At 42.2% G+C, this 18,939-nt stretch overlaps 1 protein-coding gene across 4 annotated transcripts in view; it reads left to right on the top strand.

The window, feature by feature from the left end:
• Positions 1–18,939, top strand: part of LOC137783610 (voltage-dependent N-type calcium channel subunit alpha-1B-like) — a 128,111-nt gene that overhangs the window by 48,059 nt on the left and 61,113 nt on the right. For all 4 annotated transcript variants that reach the window (XM_068573732.1, XM_068573734.1, XM_068573733.1 and 1 more), the window contains exons 5-10: positions 1–59; positions 12,238–12,341; positions 14,099–14,214; positions 14,374–14,463; positions 16,877–16,966; positions 18,650–18,871. The exon at positions 1–59 is cut by the window's left edge and continues 129 nt beyond it. In XM_068573732.1, the coding sequence (XP_068429833.1) occupies positions 1–59; positions 12,238–12,341; positions 14,099–14,214; positions 14,374–14,463; positions 16,877–16,966; positions 18,650–18,871 (681 nt within the window). The remainder of the gene's footprint in view (positions 60–12,237; positions 12,342–14,098; positions 14,215–14,373; positions 14,464–16,876; positions 16,967–18,649; positions 18,872–18,939) is intronic.

The raw sequence follows: 18,939 nt of genomic DNA on the forward strand, positions 1-18,939 counted from the left end.
CAGTGCTCACTGTGTTCCAGTGCATCACCATGGAGGGCTGGGCGGACATCCTCTACAGCGTGAGTCTTTATCCACTTTATCCAGATTTTTTCAAATATTGTATAAGCTTGATTTCTTGCAGTCCGTATGATTTTCTTCATCAACATCTTCTATCGTAATGTCTTTTCTCAGCTATAGTTCACTCCTTATCTGCAGGGATTTATTGCTTGTTGGTGTGTTTATTCGTTGATTTGTCTTCAAACACTTTGGTTCAGAGTATAATACCTATGAGCCAGATTTGAATGGTTATTTATGGTCGTCAGAAGATGATTCTTCTGCTGCCTAATCAAAATGGTCTGGACCAACACTTTATGAAAAAATGTGTTGTTTGAAAAAGGGCTGAAATTAATCAAATTAGTTGCAGATTAGTTGTTGATATTCATGCTTCTCCCAGGATGAGCCCCACTGTATGAAATCATCAGAAAAACCCCATGCTCCTTAGATGATGAACCCTTCTTTATTGGACTCCTCATGGACTGTATTCTGCTGTGGGCAAAATGCCAGGGCATCTATGTATCTAATGAGCAGATTCATTTCTTCATTTGTATGCTTCCATGGACATGCACCGTGCTGATGAAATGACCTCATGGCTCTTACTGTAGCACCGCTCTCAGGACACACTTAATTTGGAGGTTAGGGGTTAGCCTAACAGAATAATATTGTATTTGCCATCCATCATTTCAATATATTTTGGTGTAATAAACATGTCAGCCTTTGGGAACCACTGAGGGTGTTTAAAACTCATCAACCATGAATAATTCATTCAGTGAGGGATTCTGTTGAGCATACACACTCTTTTTCCATCACCCATGTGCTTAACATTCATAGAAAGACACACATTCACACCTAGGTGCTGCCACCCACAAAACTGTGACCGTGGAGCGGCTCCCCTGGAGCATTTTGAGGATCGGTTAGTCGGTCATATTCATTCATTTTACTCTATCGGGTTTCCCACACTGGTTCATAAATTTAAACATGACACCCTCAACTCATAAACCTGCGACCCCTAGTCTGTCTCATCTTTGATATCTTGCCCATCGCTCTGTGTGTAAGCCAGAATGCTGAAGCAGAGCTGGTGAATAAATAAACACTTTCGGGTGTCAAGGTGCCAGTTTGAGTTCTGCATGGATGCTAAGGTTGCAGCACTGGCACAAATGACACACTGTACCTGTCCAGTGTTAGTCTACGCACACTCTATCCCCTTTGTATTCGGAACAAAGAAATGGCCTGTCGGTATACTTGAGTTTACCAAAAAGAAACAGAACACGACTTTAGAAAGGGAAGAAAATACATGTTCAAGCGACACATAAGATGTGATTGCTTGTGTGCATTATGATTATTTACAAAAACTTGTTTTATTTTCTAAAATGCCAGCACTTCTGTTTGTTTTTTAAGGTCAGCCGAAAGCAGGATGGTGCTATTTTAAAAAATGCATAATCAAAGAAAACAAAAAGGAAAACACGAATCCCTAAAGGATAACCAAAGTCCAACCAGGCAGAACTAAAACGTGTCTGGACTAATACCACAGCGGCTGGCTGACTTCAAGCCTCAACAGTTGTTGTTTTTTTGTTTGTTTTTACCAAGGGATGTATTCAAAATTGCACATGAGCTTCCATCAAGACAAAAAAAAAAAATAGATTCACAATGTTTACACAGTGAAAGTGTGCTGAAAGGCTGCATCTGGCAAATGGAGATGGTTGAGTAGATGGCAGTAGTTAAATTCAATTCCAAAACACCTTGTGATCTATGACTTTGAATCAGCCTTCAGCCGGTTACACACACAGTTACACACTGATGGTAGAAGCTGTGACACCAGGTGCCAACCTGCCCATCAGGACCTAATCCAAATGCTCCATTGGGAGTGGCGTGTGGAGGTGATCCAGCATCGCAACAGACTTGTGACCGACGGCTCATTAAAAAGATCTGCACTTTAAACGTGCACATCCTTGGACAAATAGGGTGAAAACTTTATTTTAATATCGGATTCTCTCATTTGTTATTTTGTTCTTCTTCACAGGTTGCTGTGTAATATTCAACACATTTAGCACAGATTGTACCTCACACCGCCTTCACTGGAGATGTAGCTGAAGCAGCAGCAGCAGCAGCTTCAGTCCTCCATCTGTGTCTACACGGGATGCGTTCAGGCATCGTAGTGATGACACACTCTTTTTTTCATGTATCGTGAAAGTGATGCTCGAGCTGTCGTGTGGCCTGTGTAGACCGCCGGCCTTGATTCAGGTTGATGTGCATCTGGTCCGTCAGACGTGCGTGAGAGGTGTGGCTAATAGGCACATTCATATGAGAAAAGAAGGTCTGCTGATATTTAATATATATATATATATATTGTCTCATCAAAAAGTCAATTTTGTAGGACTCTGTTTGAAGAAGAATTGAACCAAAAGCCAAACATCTCTGTGTGGACAGTTTCTGTTGAGGGACATTGCCATTAGCTATGGAACATGAGTAATTATTGTGGATACATTTTACTTTCCAAATTATCTAGTTGCATTATTTACAGTACTTCTTATGTATCTCTTCCATTGTTTACCACATTTAATTTCTCACTCTTCCGCTGCCTACCTTCTTTTCATCCCGAAAGGCCTCTCATCTCCTTTGCTTTCCTTCCCCTTCTCCCTCCACTTCATCTTTTCCTTTCCCAGGAGATGTCAGATAACTGTCACTACATTGTGAGTCATTTGCAGAGCCATCTCTCCTTCTTCTTCTTGCTCTTCATCCTTGTCTCCCTCCAAACATCTCCTGTAGCTTTTTCTGGCTCATTATCCAAAGCGATGCCGACCCACGCTGCTGTGATCCGAAAATGCCTCCTCTCTCAGTTGGTACCTTTTCTTTGTATTTCAGTCTTTTTCTTTTGGTTGAGCTCAGAGTCATTCCTTTTGATCCAACAGTTATTTTTACCGCAGCCTTTTTGTGTGGCGTACTGTACTTCTTCCTGACCGCCCATTCAACCAGGTACTTCTCTATGTGCTGCTTAATTTATCTCTTCTTCTCTCGGCCTTTTCCTGTTTATCACATTACAATACATTTCATTTAGCTGGCGCTTTTATCCAAAGCGACTTACAATAAGTGCATTCAACCATGAGAGTAAACGGAACCACAAGAATCAAGAAAGTACATTTCTTCAAGAAAGCCAAACTACAAAGTGCTATAAGTAAGTGCCATTTAAGTGCTACTAAAGTGCTTTTTAGTGTGTGGTGGAAGACGTTGCTGTCCTGATGTCATTGGGGAGCTCATTCCATCATTGAGGATCCAGGACAGCAAACAGTCGTGACTGTTCGTGACTGGATTGATTAAAATGCATGAGGCCGTACAGTGGGGTAATTTTCTAAATCGCCTTGTGGAGACCAATCATACTTTGAGATTTGAGGCAAATTGTGCCAAACCAAGACACATTTCTATGACTGTTCTGATTGCTGCTCATCAGGTTTGACTTCACTACACGCAGACACTGTGTTGAGCTCATTGGAGAGTGTTTTCACAGAAGTTTAATACCTTGCTGACCATCCTTTTGTTGAAGCCGAAAACATCCGCACATCATGATAAGTGCCAAGGGATCTGATGAGTGTGAATGCTCATGACAGCCGAACCACTGGTCTAAATCCATGAAACTGTATATCCAACAGGAGGCAGCTAAAGGCAATCATTTGCATAAATCTTTTGCTACTTGTCAATGGTGAGAACGTCCTCGCCATGGATTTAACTTAGCCTGATAATTCAGCCTGAGTGAGAGGTCCTATGTTTTGTTTTAGCCTAAGCTCACCTATTCCTATGGGGGCATTAAGACAAGATTTTGACATTGAAAGTTATCTGGTAGCAAAGAGTAGCGCATGTCTGCTGGCGACACCGGACACCTCAAAATGATAGCCCCTTTCACCTCAGAGAGGAATGTTCGTCATCAGATCTAAAGCCAAAAGAGCATGTTATGGACGGGAACATACAAGCTGTCAAAGTGTGTCATTGCAGAGGTGGTCGCAAATGCTGGTTATTGTTCTTTATAGTAGTCCTTGTTCCTCCAAGCGATGACACATTTCTTTGACAGTACGGTCAGCACCTCTCAAAGTACCTGCAACTCTGAGCAGGGCCAAAAATGACCCGCAAAGAACATGGACAACAAAGGAACAACCTTATTTAGTGAAAAGCAGCCATAGGTGTATTTGTGTCAATGCAGTGGAGCGTGCGGGCCATCTGTGCATTAATATCCGAAGTATACAAATGTATATTCACTCTCGGTACAGAAGCAGGGCAGGGTGGGGGGTGGGGTTGGGGTTGAAGTCTAAAACATCATAAGGCAACAATAGCATCCAGGGGCTCTATTCTGTGGATTATATATTTTCCCGTAACCCGGCATTAACCCCGCAGATTGATGACTATACTGCTTCTGCCCAGAGGGGGATTGTTCAGACCTTTCTCTCTAATGGTGCAAAAGAAAATGTAGAGTACTTCTTCCCATCATTACCACCCTGCCCCCGCTTCGTCTTTCCTTATTGCTTCCTCTCTGCCGTCCAACCCCCCCCTCCCTCCCGTTCCCTTCTATCTTCCTTCATAACTTCGCCTCCCCCCGGCGAGGCCACGTCCCAGGATCCCGTGGTCTGCCATGCTGTTCTTTCAACTGGAGGGAGTGGTGACAGTGAGGCCACATTCAGACCGACACTGTGCCTTCTCGTGGTGTAAACATGCTGCTGCAGTTACTGTGATAAAATGAAATATAAGCCTGGAAATCCAGTTTGATTAAAGCCCAAGAGATAGGAAGACCCTGTCATTTCAAATTAGCTAGAAAGAATTTATATTTGAAAAGACTTGAGGCTTAAAAAAGACACTTAGTCCATGTTCAGACTGAGAGTAACACTTTGGTTGTGATGATGTTCCTGACACAACTGTATCAGACAACCCACTGCTTTGACCTCGATGAGGATAAATGAATAGAGCAGTTTGATTTGGGTAAAATCTGATTAAAAGTTAATTGAGTAAATCGTTACCTAAAGCATACACATATTTTTTAATGATGAGTCTTTTGTTAAACGCTAGTTTCGGTCATTAAGTTGTTCAATTACTGCTCTGTGAAGTGTTGACATATTTGACAGCCTTCAATAACATGCATATATTTAACGTTTCCTTTTTTTTTAACTTGAATACAATTATTCATATCAACAGACACTCCTCCTTTTTCGGTTATCTGGAAAGAAATGCGATAGATCCATATGTGAAGCCAACGGGTGATTTTGAGAAGCCTTTTTTTTTGGCCTGGGACTGAATTATTAAAGCTGCCCTTCATGTTTCATAATTAATGATGTCACCAGGACCTGTGACAATATAGGCCGTGCATTTATTGAATGCGGTGCTGTTTCTGTCTCATTACTGCTAATGTGTTGTGGGCTGCAAAACGGACGACTCGGATTAAAATTCTGTGGTATCCGTCGGAACTTTCATTAAAATAAATGGGGACCGTAGAAGCTACAAGGTCTCCTCCATGCTGAGGCATTTGCATCTTTACCCTGCTGCGGTCACGTAAATAATTATCAGAAGCGGAGGCAGCTCCTCTCGAGGAGGGCGCCTCATTGATTGTGTATCCTGTCGCCTTGCAACAGTCAGCATGAGTTCATTAAACCTGCAAACACGACCTCTCTCCGTAAACTTAACCAAGTAGTCGTCCAAATCAAAACTTGACGACCGAGCTCACAGATCAGAAAATGCTCACATCATAACACATAGTTTCTGTTACCATTATGTCCCGGCATGAATAAATAAACTACTTTGTCGACTTGTAGCAGCCCCCACGCTGCATCGACACAGTACAAGCCTCCCTTGAAATCAATGGTGCTGGGTAGGGGAGCTACTTTATCCGTACAACGTGCTCTTGTGCGGAGGAAGACGGCGTGCCAGCATGTTCTGGTACACGGTGAAATCCAAGTCTTCACACGCAGCGAGAGCCTGGGAACGAGAGAATGCCACCGAACTGAACCTTTTCTTTGAATCACGAAAAGAGCCGAGGAAAAGAGGAGGGAGTGCAAATGAAGAGAGATTTCAGCTTATGCTAATGATCGTAATGTTGCCAGCCGCTGCAGAGCTTTCTACTCGAGCGGAATATCCTCCCATCAGTGTCGTCTTTAGCGGCTGAATCACATGGTGGATGTTACAGATATGCAACTCCCGAACGTTGGAGGCTAGAATATGGTGGAATACGCAGCCAGAAGTTCACGAGAAAGAAAGAGAATGAGCATTTTCCTTTGACATTATTCTGTCATTTGCTGGGTTTTTCTTCATATTTCCTTTCTGTCCTGCATCCGCAAAATTATTCCTGCTTTGATAATTAGTGAAAACTGGATATTATTGTTAGAGCGCTACTGATTTTGACATTTGCACACAATACATGATCTGAATTGCCTCTGGCCGTAAACAGAACATCCCATATTGTTCATCTCTCTCCATCGCAGAACATGTTCACCTTTTATTTTTCCCCTTTAGATCCTATTTAAGATATCGTTGCCAAGTTATCACCTGCCGGCAGCAACTAGATCAGATCTGAGTTGTTAAAGGTACAGTGTGTAGAATTTAGGGTACAGAAAGTATGTAAGTATGTTTGCTTTAGTGTATAATCGTTGTGTTTTTGTTACCTGGGAAGGAGCTTTTATCTCAGAAAAGTGACTCTTTACAGATAGATAGATAGATAGATAGATAGATAGATAGATAAAACACAGGCTCTCGACAGGGCCATTGGCGTTTCATTTATTTATTCATAGTCTATCATTCCTTTTTTATATCTTACTTAAATATTTGAAGTAAACATCAAATTTCAGATCCATACTCAACAAAATCCAATAAGCTCAAATGTTTTGACTTCATGTACAATTTCTCTGAAGAAACTTTGATAAACCTGAACACACAAGACACAAGTAGCCTCTTCATTCGATTCCACCATGCCCATCTGTGTCCACTACACTTTTTTTGTGCAGAAATGCCATGACAGCGATCCACAAAAGACGCCAAAGGCTTGCACTGATTCACACTGCGAACGCTGCTTTAGTCAGCGGGGAAGTGGCACCGTCGTAGCAGCAGCAGGATGCGTGGGTGGTTTCTCAGCGTTGATAATGTGGCAATCTTTGCTTCATGCCTCGTGATTTTATTACAATTCCTCCGTCTCTCCTGGCAGTCCAACGGCTGCCATCAAATTCGACGCGGCCCTAATTACCTCTGCTGTGTCATGTTCAGTCACATCATATTGTGTTGGCTTGCATTTGTTATAATACACTCTTGTGTGCGAGTCCTTAAATATATTTTCTCCATCAGCTGATTGCTATAAGTGATGGTATCAGAGCACATTTAAAAAAAACTAAAGAGCATTATGTAATATTGATTGTAATCTTACATTGTTTATTAAGATCCGCATGTGAGTTTGTGACGTTTATTGTGTGTGTGTCTGTGATTGCGGGTGTGTCATGCGAGAGGTCATAGGCACCTTTTCTTCTCACTTCATTAAAACCGGTAGAGATGCACCTTGGCCTTGTCAGGGCGACATCTTGTGCTCGTCAAATCCTGGTAAAAATAGAGCAGCGCAGAGGAGACTTTTATGGACACTGTGGTCAAATCAAAGCTGTGGGTGAATCTTGAACCTCAGCAGAAGAACTGAAGCTCACTCAGGTATCATTTGGAGACATATGTGTGTCCGCCTGATACATTATAGGGCCATTAAGCTCCTTTGCGTTTTACAAACTGTTCTCTAACTTTGTCTGTCAGCTGTTTGGTGGCGGGTGCAGCTACAGTAAGCTGAAGGCAGGTTACCATTGAGGGAAAGGGCTCAAAATGAATGAGTCTGAAAACCAGACTTTGGCCTGCAACACTCATGTTGTTTATTACTTTGATTTAAAAAAGGAACTTTGTAATAATCTAGCATGAGCTTTTACTCAAGCGTCTTCCCGTTGTTGTGTGTGTGTGTGGAATGACGCGTTGCTACGCCTTTGTGTTTGTTGCGGTGTTGTAATTATTAAAGCCTTGAAGTCAAGCTGGCTGAATAAATACGACTAAAATTAGCCTGCAGCAAATTCAGTCTGTGTCAAAGAGAGAAAAATAGAAAGGCTCAATGAGAGATCATAGGAGGCCCAAATTCAAATCAAACTGTTTTGATACTTCCTCTTCAAGCAGCCCTCTGCAGACCTCTTGCTCTCTGCGCACCGGAGCTGCTGAGCACAGTCACTGCTGCTTGTTATGAATGTTTCAGGACTGTAAGGAGCTGCAGAATTGATTCAGAGTGGCTGTCTTTATCTCAGCAGGCTTCCCTTGGCATCAGAGAAAGTTTGTGTGTGTGTGTGTGTGTGTGTGTGTGTGTGTGTGTGTGTGTGTGTGTGTGTGTGTGTGTGTGTGTGTGTGTGTGTGTGGCAGCACTGTAAGCTGAGAGAGTGGGAGTACACTGTCACACCACTACTGCATGATGCATGACTCCAAATTATGTGGCAGCGTTTTTCTTTTTCCTCGCTGATCATTCAGAGCAGTCAGCCAGCGATGACTCATGGAAATAACAGAGGTGGAATAACGATATCAAGTGAACTCATATGAAAACATCAAGATCAGTGAATAGAAGTCACTGAAGTTTGTTTTTAGATACCAACAAAATGTAGGCGTGTTACATCCACCATGGAGGTTCTGTTTTCAGTCCCATATGCTTGTTCTTTTTATACAGAATGGTTGATACGTGTTTCTTTTCTTTTTTTACCATAACTAGCTTTCTTTTTCAGTTATCGATGCTTTTGCAAGATTGCTTTGAACTCGACTATACTCATAGCTCCATTTTACTCTTGTATTGGTTTTTTTCTGTCACTGCATTGCACTTAAACAACATATGGGGTCATTAGAAGTGCTGCTGAAGGCAACATAGTGCATCAGTAGTTTTGTAATGAACTTAATTAGTATAGCCTGTGGCTTTGATTGCCATATGCCCTGTATTTGCTCTCTTGCTGTGCACGATGTGCGTTTTAATCTCATTGCATGGCTCCATACCCAGAGCTTTAAGGTGGGGTTCAAAGCAGAGCCTTTCACTTGAACATTTAGAGTATGGTGACCTTTATATACAGAGGTCTGTAAGCTATAATATGAAAAAAAAACTGTTCTTTTCATCTTCAAATATGTTTGAAAAGTTCTTCATTTTGCCACAATCACCTCGGGGACAATATGTTTTTGGTGGCATGTATTGTATAGTAAACACAAATATCAGCTCAGTAAAGGTCCACAATTATTTTATTTTTTGGGAGGGTTGGTTCAACATAGATTATAAAGTAACAGATTGTAGAATTTGTTCAAAATGCATAAAAAACAACCTGCAGACTAGAAGCGAAATTGTGGCCACAAACATCTGAGTATATATGAATAAATGTAGAGGGAACCGCAGATGTGTTTGTCTCACGTTGCCAGAGGCTGTTTGCAATATAGAATACTGGATCACACCCTCCATCCTGAAGTGACATATGATAAATTGAAGTGATGGATGTCCTTCCATGCTGCCCAGGGGCCACGGTACAGCTCTCTCTCTCCTCCTCTCCTACTCTCTTCTCCTCTCCTCAGAAATGCCAACAACTAAGGCATGAATGTCTGTCTGTCGTGTCAAACTAAATCTGACATGCTGGTCTTTACATTGGGGTTTCTGCGAATGAAATGATGAAGTTGTCAAGAAGCATCCCGTCTTCTGTTGGCTCATTGCGCTGATGTCATTTAGATTGATACCTGTTTAGATCAAAAGCAACTGGCCATTTATGTTCTCAGTCCCAATTTTTTATTTGCGCTTTTGAGCAACTGAATAACTGTGTGTGTGCATCGTCCTTATTATGAAGAGAACCGTCGATACAAAAAAGAAAAAACCTGGCTGACTTGAAACACTAAGAAATTCTTAAACCTTATGTTTCATAAGAATACACAAAGAGCCGCCCACACGAAGTACAAAATTAGGTTCAATGGGCTCGATTGTGTTCAGCAGTACAACCTCTGACATTTAAACACCTTGCTGTTTCAAATTGAGTAAAATAACACATTTGCATAAGCTGAAGTCAGCTCTGCCTGAGTAGTCAGCTGAAGTGTTAAGGCCCTATCAACAGGTGATAGTCCTCCCTCCTCACCAGTGGACTCTGAGACTGAAAGCTGACACAATCGATTGCATTTCCACACCAGATATCCAGAGTTCCCCAAAGAGAAAGAAAAGCTATCTGCTGCTACTGCCAACAAAAAAGAACGCCGTGTGTTTCCTAATTCTGAGCACAGATGGATAGGGAACACTTCAAACCTTCCAGCATCCTGGAATACCTTTGTATTTGTGTTGTGGTCCTTTAAGTTGTCCAATATTCACTCTGCTTTAGTCTCCACCAACTTATGAGGCAACTATCTGACCCCGTATCGGTGACAGCTATGTCTGATTGTTTGTCGTCTGCTGGCCAAATGGTGCGACTCTTTGTTTCTCGAGAGCGATGGGACTCAGCCAAAAAGTGGAAGTCGTCTGCCATAAAGCGAAGCTCACCATGATATCACAACTTCTGGGAGTTACGTGCAGCAACTGCACGCAGCTGCCGCTCGCAAAACAAATAGTACCAGCATGTCACCTGCTATTTAAGCTGTTCATGTGCGGGCTGAACAAACAAGATACCACTTGTCAAACAGTGAGTGTAAGAGGTGTTTGTCGGCGTATTTCGGAGCGTTGGACAGAGCCAGGCTAGCTGTTTCCATCTGCGTATGCTAAGCTAGGCTCACAACATCCCGGCTCCTGGGATGTAAGCAAAAGCATATTTACCAAACTGTTTAACATTTCCTTCTGCTTCATTGTACGGAAATGAATTGGAGGAGATGAGGATATTTATGTAATGTTTGTACCAGGAGAATTCCACAAATCGTGGAGAGCAACCGGGAGGGACGCAGAGAAAGACGTGACGAGATGCCGGACACGAGTGGGAAAGAATTGATGGCAAGCAACACGGTGAAACGCTGATGGCCATTTATCCTGGTGCGTGGGCTGCTGCTCCACTGACAGCTGAGATGGAGGATGTGCTACTGTATATGTTCATCTCACATACTCGGGTGCATAATATAGATATCAGGTCTGCTGATTCAGCCACCCCGAAACCTCCCATCACAATTACAGCCAGCGTGTGGCAGCGCTCCGACACTGGCGTCTGCAAAATGTCACTGTACTTTACGCAGTCCATCAGTCCAGAGGTCTGAAACCCCCCGCTAGCAGGTCGCTGTGTGGGAGCGCTCAGACACATGGCGTGTGGCGACTTTCAGGACCGTGCTTTTGCTGGATAAAATGAAACCTGACCCGTCCAAAGGTGACGCTAGAGGGTTACCTCGAGCGTTGTAATTTTAAGCTCAGGAGCTCTGGCCAAGTGTGGTTTTTCAACAAGTTGGGAGTGAGAACATGCTGCAAGAGTTGTTATACTAGCAGATTAATACACCCATGTATCAGCTCATAGTCAATAAATCACACACACAGACCACACACAAGGGAGGAAGCCGAATGGTCATTAGACACAGACCATTTCTTGCCAATTAGACCTCATTTCTATCATCTCATCGAATAGGAAATGAGGAAAGCAAACACGAGCCGGGCGTCAATATGTCACGTGTGTGTGTGTGTGTGTGTGTGTGTGTGTGTGTGTGTGGCAGTCATTTAACTTATGCTTCTGAGTGAGTTGTAACCTGTGTTGCTGGGTTTGTTTGGCACAGAGATGACGGAGAGTCTTTTATAATTGCTTTTTTTCCTTCTGTTTTTTTTTAAAATTGTTAATAACTTTCTAATTAGGCAAGTTGGCAAAGGTTTTGTTCAGTCAGCCGAGTTTGTAAAAAATGCATTGTTCTTCACAACTGCGGATGGGAAATGGGAACGAGGAATAACACATATTCATACTCTGTCAGGTCAAGCTGGCTCATTCAAAACAAAATGGCGTGATGATGTCATTTCAAGTTTACTTACTGTTTCTTACAAATATGACTTTCTCATTCGAATCAAGTTCGATATAGTAATGAAACATTAGACAAGTCATTTTTTAAATATAGAAGGAAGTACCTGACGTTCATGGAGGTACATTTGTGGGACTGATGATATGCTGAAAACATAATGCTATATATGTTTATACGGTATGTTATAGGTGTATTGTGACTTGCTTATTTACACGGGTATGTGTGTGTGCGTGTCCACGTTTGTGTGTCCAGACCAATGACGTAGCAGGAAACGCCTGGAACTGGCTCTACTTCATCCCTCTCATCATCATCGGCTCCTTCTTCATGCTCAACCTGGTGCTCGGTGTCCTCTCTGGGTAAGTCATAACATAAATGCACATATATTTCAGGTATGCCCGTAGCAAAATCACACAACATGCAGTACAGGCAGATTATTGCAAACTCACTTTTGCCGATATGAGTGACTCGAGATTGTGGAGAATCTGCACTATAATTGTATTTGTTAACGATAAAATGCTTGAGTTTGTTTTGTGTTTCGATTATCTATTAAACATGTGTAACAATTGAATAAATAGTACAAACATATAAGTAAAAAACTTGCATTTGCAGTACAAATACGGGAAACATTTTTTTTTTTCAATTCATTTTTGCCGTTGTACGTTTATACAAACCTCGAGATCTGTTGAGTGTCAGCGAACAAAAAAATAAGTTTTATATCTGCGTGGGCAATATAAAAGATAACGTTGTGACGTCGCTCCTCCTCCTCCTCCTCTTCCTCCTCCTCCTTTTTATTATCTACCTCTGTCTCTCATCATCTGTCCCTGCTACCCTCTGGTGTCATGAAAAGGCCTCGCTCCGTGGCTTTAATTATCCCGGTCCGGTCCTGCTGGATCTGACATGTGTCCATCTCATTATGTCTGTGGTCACAAAGAGCCTCCTCTCACCTGCCGTACCTCACACCCCCTGGTCTTAACTAAATCTGGATGATGTTTGTGGTCTCAAAAAAAACAACAACCAGTGCTAAAGATGTTTCCCTGTCGTTCTTATGAAAAAGTATATTGAAAAAAATAAAGAGTGGATTTCTATTTTCCCAATTTTTTTTCCCAAATAATTATGTAAATCATTTAATTTCAGTCAACTCTTTCTGTTTCTTCTCCCATTACTGTTGGTAGGTGTAGATAATATTATGATATTTAGTATACAGCATACGAGAATGACATCAGCTCATGCTGTGTGTCCGCAGAGGCGTTTTGGATGCAAAGTGTCAAACGGCTTCTCAGCATTGGATGCTTGATGTGCTGCCACGAACACTTTCACTCCAGAGTTGTCTGCTCTCGGCTGTTAAACCGGACCAACATAGTTTGGAAACTTTTGCTATCTTATATTATGAAAGTATAGTTCACGGAATTGTTTTTCTACAAAACATCTGAGGCCGGAAATTAGCCATGAAGTCGCTAAATCCGACAAATTAGGAACAGCCAACGTGACGATCCGTCAATCATAATGTATCACTGCGCTACCAGAATGCATTGCTGCACTGCTTGCATAGATAGTCACGTCCCATGACTATCTAAAGACTACAAATACAGCTATAAAACAGCTGAAAACATTTCTGAAAGTTGTCTGGTATCCATTCGTGGGCTCATTTCCAGTTTTTAAGATGTTGTATAATCTTTTAATTTATATATATATATATATATATATATATATATATATATATATATATATATATATATATATATATATATATATATATATATAAATTACATTTTGTCCATAAGTTTTATAAATATCTGCTAGTTTGCCAGCGGCCTTTTTCCTCTTTCGTGCCCTTAACAGCTGCCCTGCTTTCTGAACTCTACAGTAAATAATCCTGTGGATGTACCCTTACACCCCCTATTCCTGTCATTCCCGCGATGCAGTATCTCACAAATGTGTTGGTTTGGAAATTCACATCATCCGGTTTGTTGCTGTGAATGTGCAGGTTGTCTCCTGGCAGATTTCTGACACAAGAGAAAAGAAAGAAAAAAGAATTACCCTATAAATCCAAAACATATAACGTGACAACAACGTTGTTGGTGTGTAAAAAATATCTGTGCATTTGTTTCAACAGAGAATTTGCCAAAGAAAGAGAGCGCGTGGAGAAGAGGCAAGAGTTCCTGAAGCTCCGACGGCAGCAGCAGATCGAGAGAGAGCTCACCGGGTACTTGGAGTGGATCTGCAAAGCAGGTCAGACTCATCTATGTAACAATGTGTGAGCTGGCATGCATGTGTTTGTTGTGTTAGAAAAGCATGACAAATTGATAGAAAGTCCCGTTCTCTTTCTCTCTCTCTCTCTCTCTCTCTCTCTCTCTCTCTCTCTCTCTTTCTCTCTCTCTCGCGCTGCAGAGGAGGTGTTGCTGGAGGAGGAGGATGAGATTGCAGAGGAGAAGTCCCCACTGGATGGTGCGTGGTACAAGAGGAAACAAAACCTTCCAGGTAAAAAGAATTAAGGCTTAGTATCTGTGGCCTGCTTCACCATAGTTCATCACCGCAGGAGGTACAGTTACTCATTTCCATTTAATAATAGCTTATTTACAGCATCAACGTGCTGCTCACAAATGATCGACTTAGAATGGCATCTGGTTCTCTTTTACCAGTGGAGAGAAAGTCTATTTGACTCTCAGCTCTACATTTCTAAAGTTGTCCACAAAATTCAGGTATTCTTCAAAGGCATATTTTTTTTGTAGTTTGACATTTTTAACTACAGGTAGAGAGGCTGTATGGTTTTGACCATATGTGCAGCATTTCATAGAAAATCGAAACCTTCTTGAAATTTGAATGCAGAGAGCCGGGAAGTCTTGCAAATGCCCCCCAACATGAAGATGGCTGAGCAGACGGCTAGTAGCTAACAGCGCTAACAACGGCACCAGTGCTGACATGGCTAATATTGGCTAGTACCCGTTGCCTGTGCTGGTTGAGTTATGAGGAGTGAGATCGGTTCGGTTTGGGTAAGAATCTCAGGGTCGGCCAATCAGAGGCAGCGTAGGGCGGGTCATACCTTCAACATCCAGGAAAAAATATGTTATGAACCAGAGGATTGGTGTTATGCTTCCACCACAACCATGCAGTGGAGCGCGGTGAAGAGCGTCATATGCTTACATACGTCACACGCAGACCTGGTCAAATGACCAAAACAAAGCACAGAAAAAAAGCTTGGATTTGGATTACAACACTTAAGTGTGAGAATGACTCAGGTAGACATTACTCTATATATACTCCACTATATCTTATCATAACGAACAGTTGTTTGCTGCTATATTAACAATCAATATATATATGCACACACACACACACACACACACACACACACATTCAATTCTTTCAATAGATAACGCTACAGTGTAAGTGTGAGGTGCTTCCTTAGCTTTACATTAATCACATCACATATTGCACAACTGCAATATGTGATAGTTGAAGCCTTGCCAGCTCACCATCAATCATATAATGAGCACTTATGATGATGATTATTTGAGTGGTAATCAAGTTTTCCAGTTCCACTTTATACTCTTTTGTCATTATTTCAAAGGGAGCACTCTGCAACTCAGTTCTCACTCTCTTTCTCTCTCGCCCATGATGTCAGTCCATTAGGCCTGGTGTGAGGGCAAGGGTTAATTAGTGGGATTTACAGCTTTAGTCTGATTGGATTTGCTGAAGAAAATTCCCTATACCAAGTTCCCCAACGCACACACACACACACACACCCACACACACACACACACACACACACACACACACACACACACACATATGGAACTGTGTTTGCTAGTGAACAGTCACGCACCAGAAACACATCCCTGCTGATGATTCCAGGAAAGTGACAGCACCCATCTGCCTTATTTTTCAATTAGTTACATATCAGGGATTAGAAAGTCTGAGTCCACAGCTAGAGAAAAACACTCTGATGTTGTTAGAGCAGAAAATGTGGAGTTGACTGTCAGATGAATGGCAGGTATGATTAGTAGAGCAAAGTGTCAATCATTGCTGACTGACTTAGTAGAGGTCATTCTAATATCGAATATTATTTGTTTTGAAATGATTTATCCACCATTTTTTAGCTAGTCTTTTGGAAATTATAAGATTGGTGAATTTAAGGAAGTTAATTGCATTTTTTTTTCTTAATTCTGAAAAAGAAAGCATTGTGCTTAACTGTACTTCTTATGAAGTCATTTCTGTTGTTTGCTTAAAATGTTATCACCTTAAAATGAATTAAAAAAAAAAAAGATATAGTATATTTTAGATAACCTTGCTACAACCCTGAAATTGTTTCACTTGTTTAAAGAACGACAAGCACTCAATTCCAGACATCCTTTCTGAGCTGAGACATAAGGTTGTAGGTCTGGAGAATGAGCCTGCTGGAGAAATGTATCATATTGTTCTTCTAGTTTGACTTTCATCACGTGACCCACAACTCTGGTGACCCGGAGCTGGTCATGTGACGGTCACGTTCATGTTGAGCTGGCAGCTTTGTCATTCCAAGGCTGGCTTCAAGCAGGAAGGCGGAAAATCTCCAAATGAAAAACATGATTGATGCCTGCTATTTCTAGATTCCAATTAACTCACCCCTACACTAAACTTTCTCACACACACACACACACACACACACACACACACACACACACACACACACACACACACACGAACATCAACCATGTGATGGGATGAGGTTTGTTCAATTGAAATACAATTTTAAAATGCTTGTTTTTCATGCCATATTTGACTTCTTGGCTTTGACAAGTGTATGTTACAGAATAGTTCCGCATAACAGAACATCACCATTCCTTCATTGCAATCGCTGCATCAATTTAAAGACTGGAGTATTCTTCCCTCCCTCTCTGTGCTGTCTTAACAGTCCTGAAACGAGGCAAAGTCAAGAAAGGTAAAAACGACCTGATCGGCGCTGAGGAGGGTGAGGATCCTTTCGCGGACATCTCCTCCGTTCGTAAGTCTTTTTATCCACAGCCACCAGCACCTGACCTCTGACCTTTGCATGCTGTCTGTTCACAGAGTCGACCTTTACGATAAAGGCCACCACAAAAGCCTGTCTCCTCTAATGAACCAAACCATGTCCTCTGACTCTGTGGTCTCCATTTATCGGATTAGCGTGTCATGTCACCTCTAAAGTATAAAAGAAGTTGTAAGCCATCTCACACAAACTTCAAAATGTACATGACAGAAGCAGATTCAGCTTTATCTGGATCTGGAGACCTAAAGAGTCTACTGGCTGCTGTAGCAGCGTATCGCCTCGGGGGAGAAGAAGTATAATTAACTTTTCTAATTAGACTGTTACATTAAAATAGCAGGAGAATCACCTGCAGCCGTTAGACCGAGTCCACATAAATATAATAGGATTGGACCGGACATTGAACAGTTTTCTGTGGTCATTCGACAAGTATAAAAGAAAATGGATGAATCTTGTCAGTCGTTGTGGTTGTGTTGTTGCAGCTTGCAGGGAGGAGAGCGCACGCAGCTCTGGAGACGGATGGCTAACGAGGTAGCTTGATAGCTTGTCCTTCCACAGAGAGGTGGAGAGTGAGATGGAGGGAAGCTAAGAACCAGCACTGTTCAGTGTAGCAATAAGGCGTGACGGATTTTGCAAATTTGCTAAGTAGCCTGCTGCCAGCAAGCTAATTAGCACGCTAATTAGCTTGCTAATACCGCCTTGCTTATTTCTCATCTTGGGACAGCAATGTGCCTTCATACACTATGACAAGAGTTAAGTTGTGACTCATTCTTTGGCTGTCTACGCTTCGTAGTGTTACCAATCGCTCGTTTTAGTCGTTAGGGCAAAACTTCGTTGATTTAGCCGCTCCGACCCTCCTGCTCCATTGGTTTGCATGGGAATGTCTGTTCTAAACTTCTGTTCTATTTCTATGAACAAGACATCTTGTGATAGGATGGATGGTCCCGCACAAAGACAACATGTAATTGCTATTCTCTGGGTTTGAGATGGGAACAAGCGTGGTAATTGAAACCGTTTTGTTGCCGTCGCTACTTTTCTTTCCCAACTCATCTCATGTCTGTTCTCTGTAAAATTAAGTGCCGAGGGAGTAGATGCACTGCACAGTCAAATTGTGTCTCTCATTTCACCTGTTTTCACACAGATGCCTGCAGTCCTGGGGCTTGGTACAGAGGTATTAGCTTCACATTTTAATGAACAGCTGCAAGACAAAAATGTGATTTTTACGCTTTCTTTCTGTCACTTGGGTATCTAATGTTACGTTCATCAGTTTAAGTTTGGGCCTTAGACCTCTTTTAGTGCTTCTCAGCAGGTGTGAAGTAGAATGGATCCCTACACCACCACACTGCCACACGTCTGTCTTATAAAACTTGAGGTCCTCGAGCCCTCATTTTCTGCCCAACTCTGCACACAAGCGCGGGGATTTGTGCAAGTATTTCTTGACTGGAATAAATGCTGGTAGTTACTGGACCAGAGAGAAGTAGTAATATAAGGTCCAACACACTGGGATCTTTCGACCAGGGCAGTGAAACACTGCTTTTAAACCATGGTGCCAAGTTAAAATATATACAGACACAGAGAAGTGAGAACTGTGAAGCAGGGACCAATATTAAATCACTACGCACATTTCCTCTCTCACCTCTCCTTCATCATCATTATTTTCAGCTCCTCCTGGCTCTCCGTTTGGTCGGGCCAGCATGAAGAGCGGCGGTAAGATGGATAGCTCCTCATACTTCCGGCGTAAGGAGAAGAGGACCCGCTTCTTCATCCGCCGCATGGTAAAAGCTCAGAGCTTCTACTGGATCGTTCTGTGTCTGGTGGGCCTCAACACTCTGTGCGTGGCCATCGTCCACTACGACCAGCCTGATTGGCTCACAACAGCCCTCTGTAGGTCACACATGCAAACACGCACTCGCACCCCTTCACGCTTATTGATGTCGATTGCCTATAAGGCC

This window comes from Clinocottus analis, unplaced genomic scaffold (genome assembly GCF_023055335.1).
Source record: "Clinocottus analis isolate CAN_PGR_092001 unplaced genomic scaffold, fCliAna1.0.p SCAF_13, whole genome shotgun sequence".
Lineage (NCBI taxonomy): Eukaryota > Metazoa > Chordata > Actinopteri > Perciformes > Cottidae > Clinocottus > Clinocottus analis.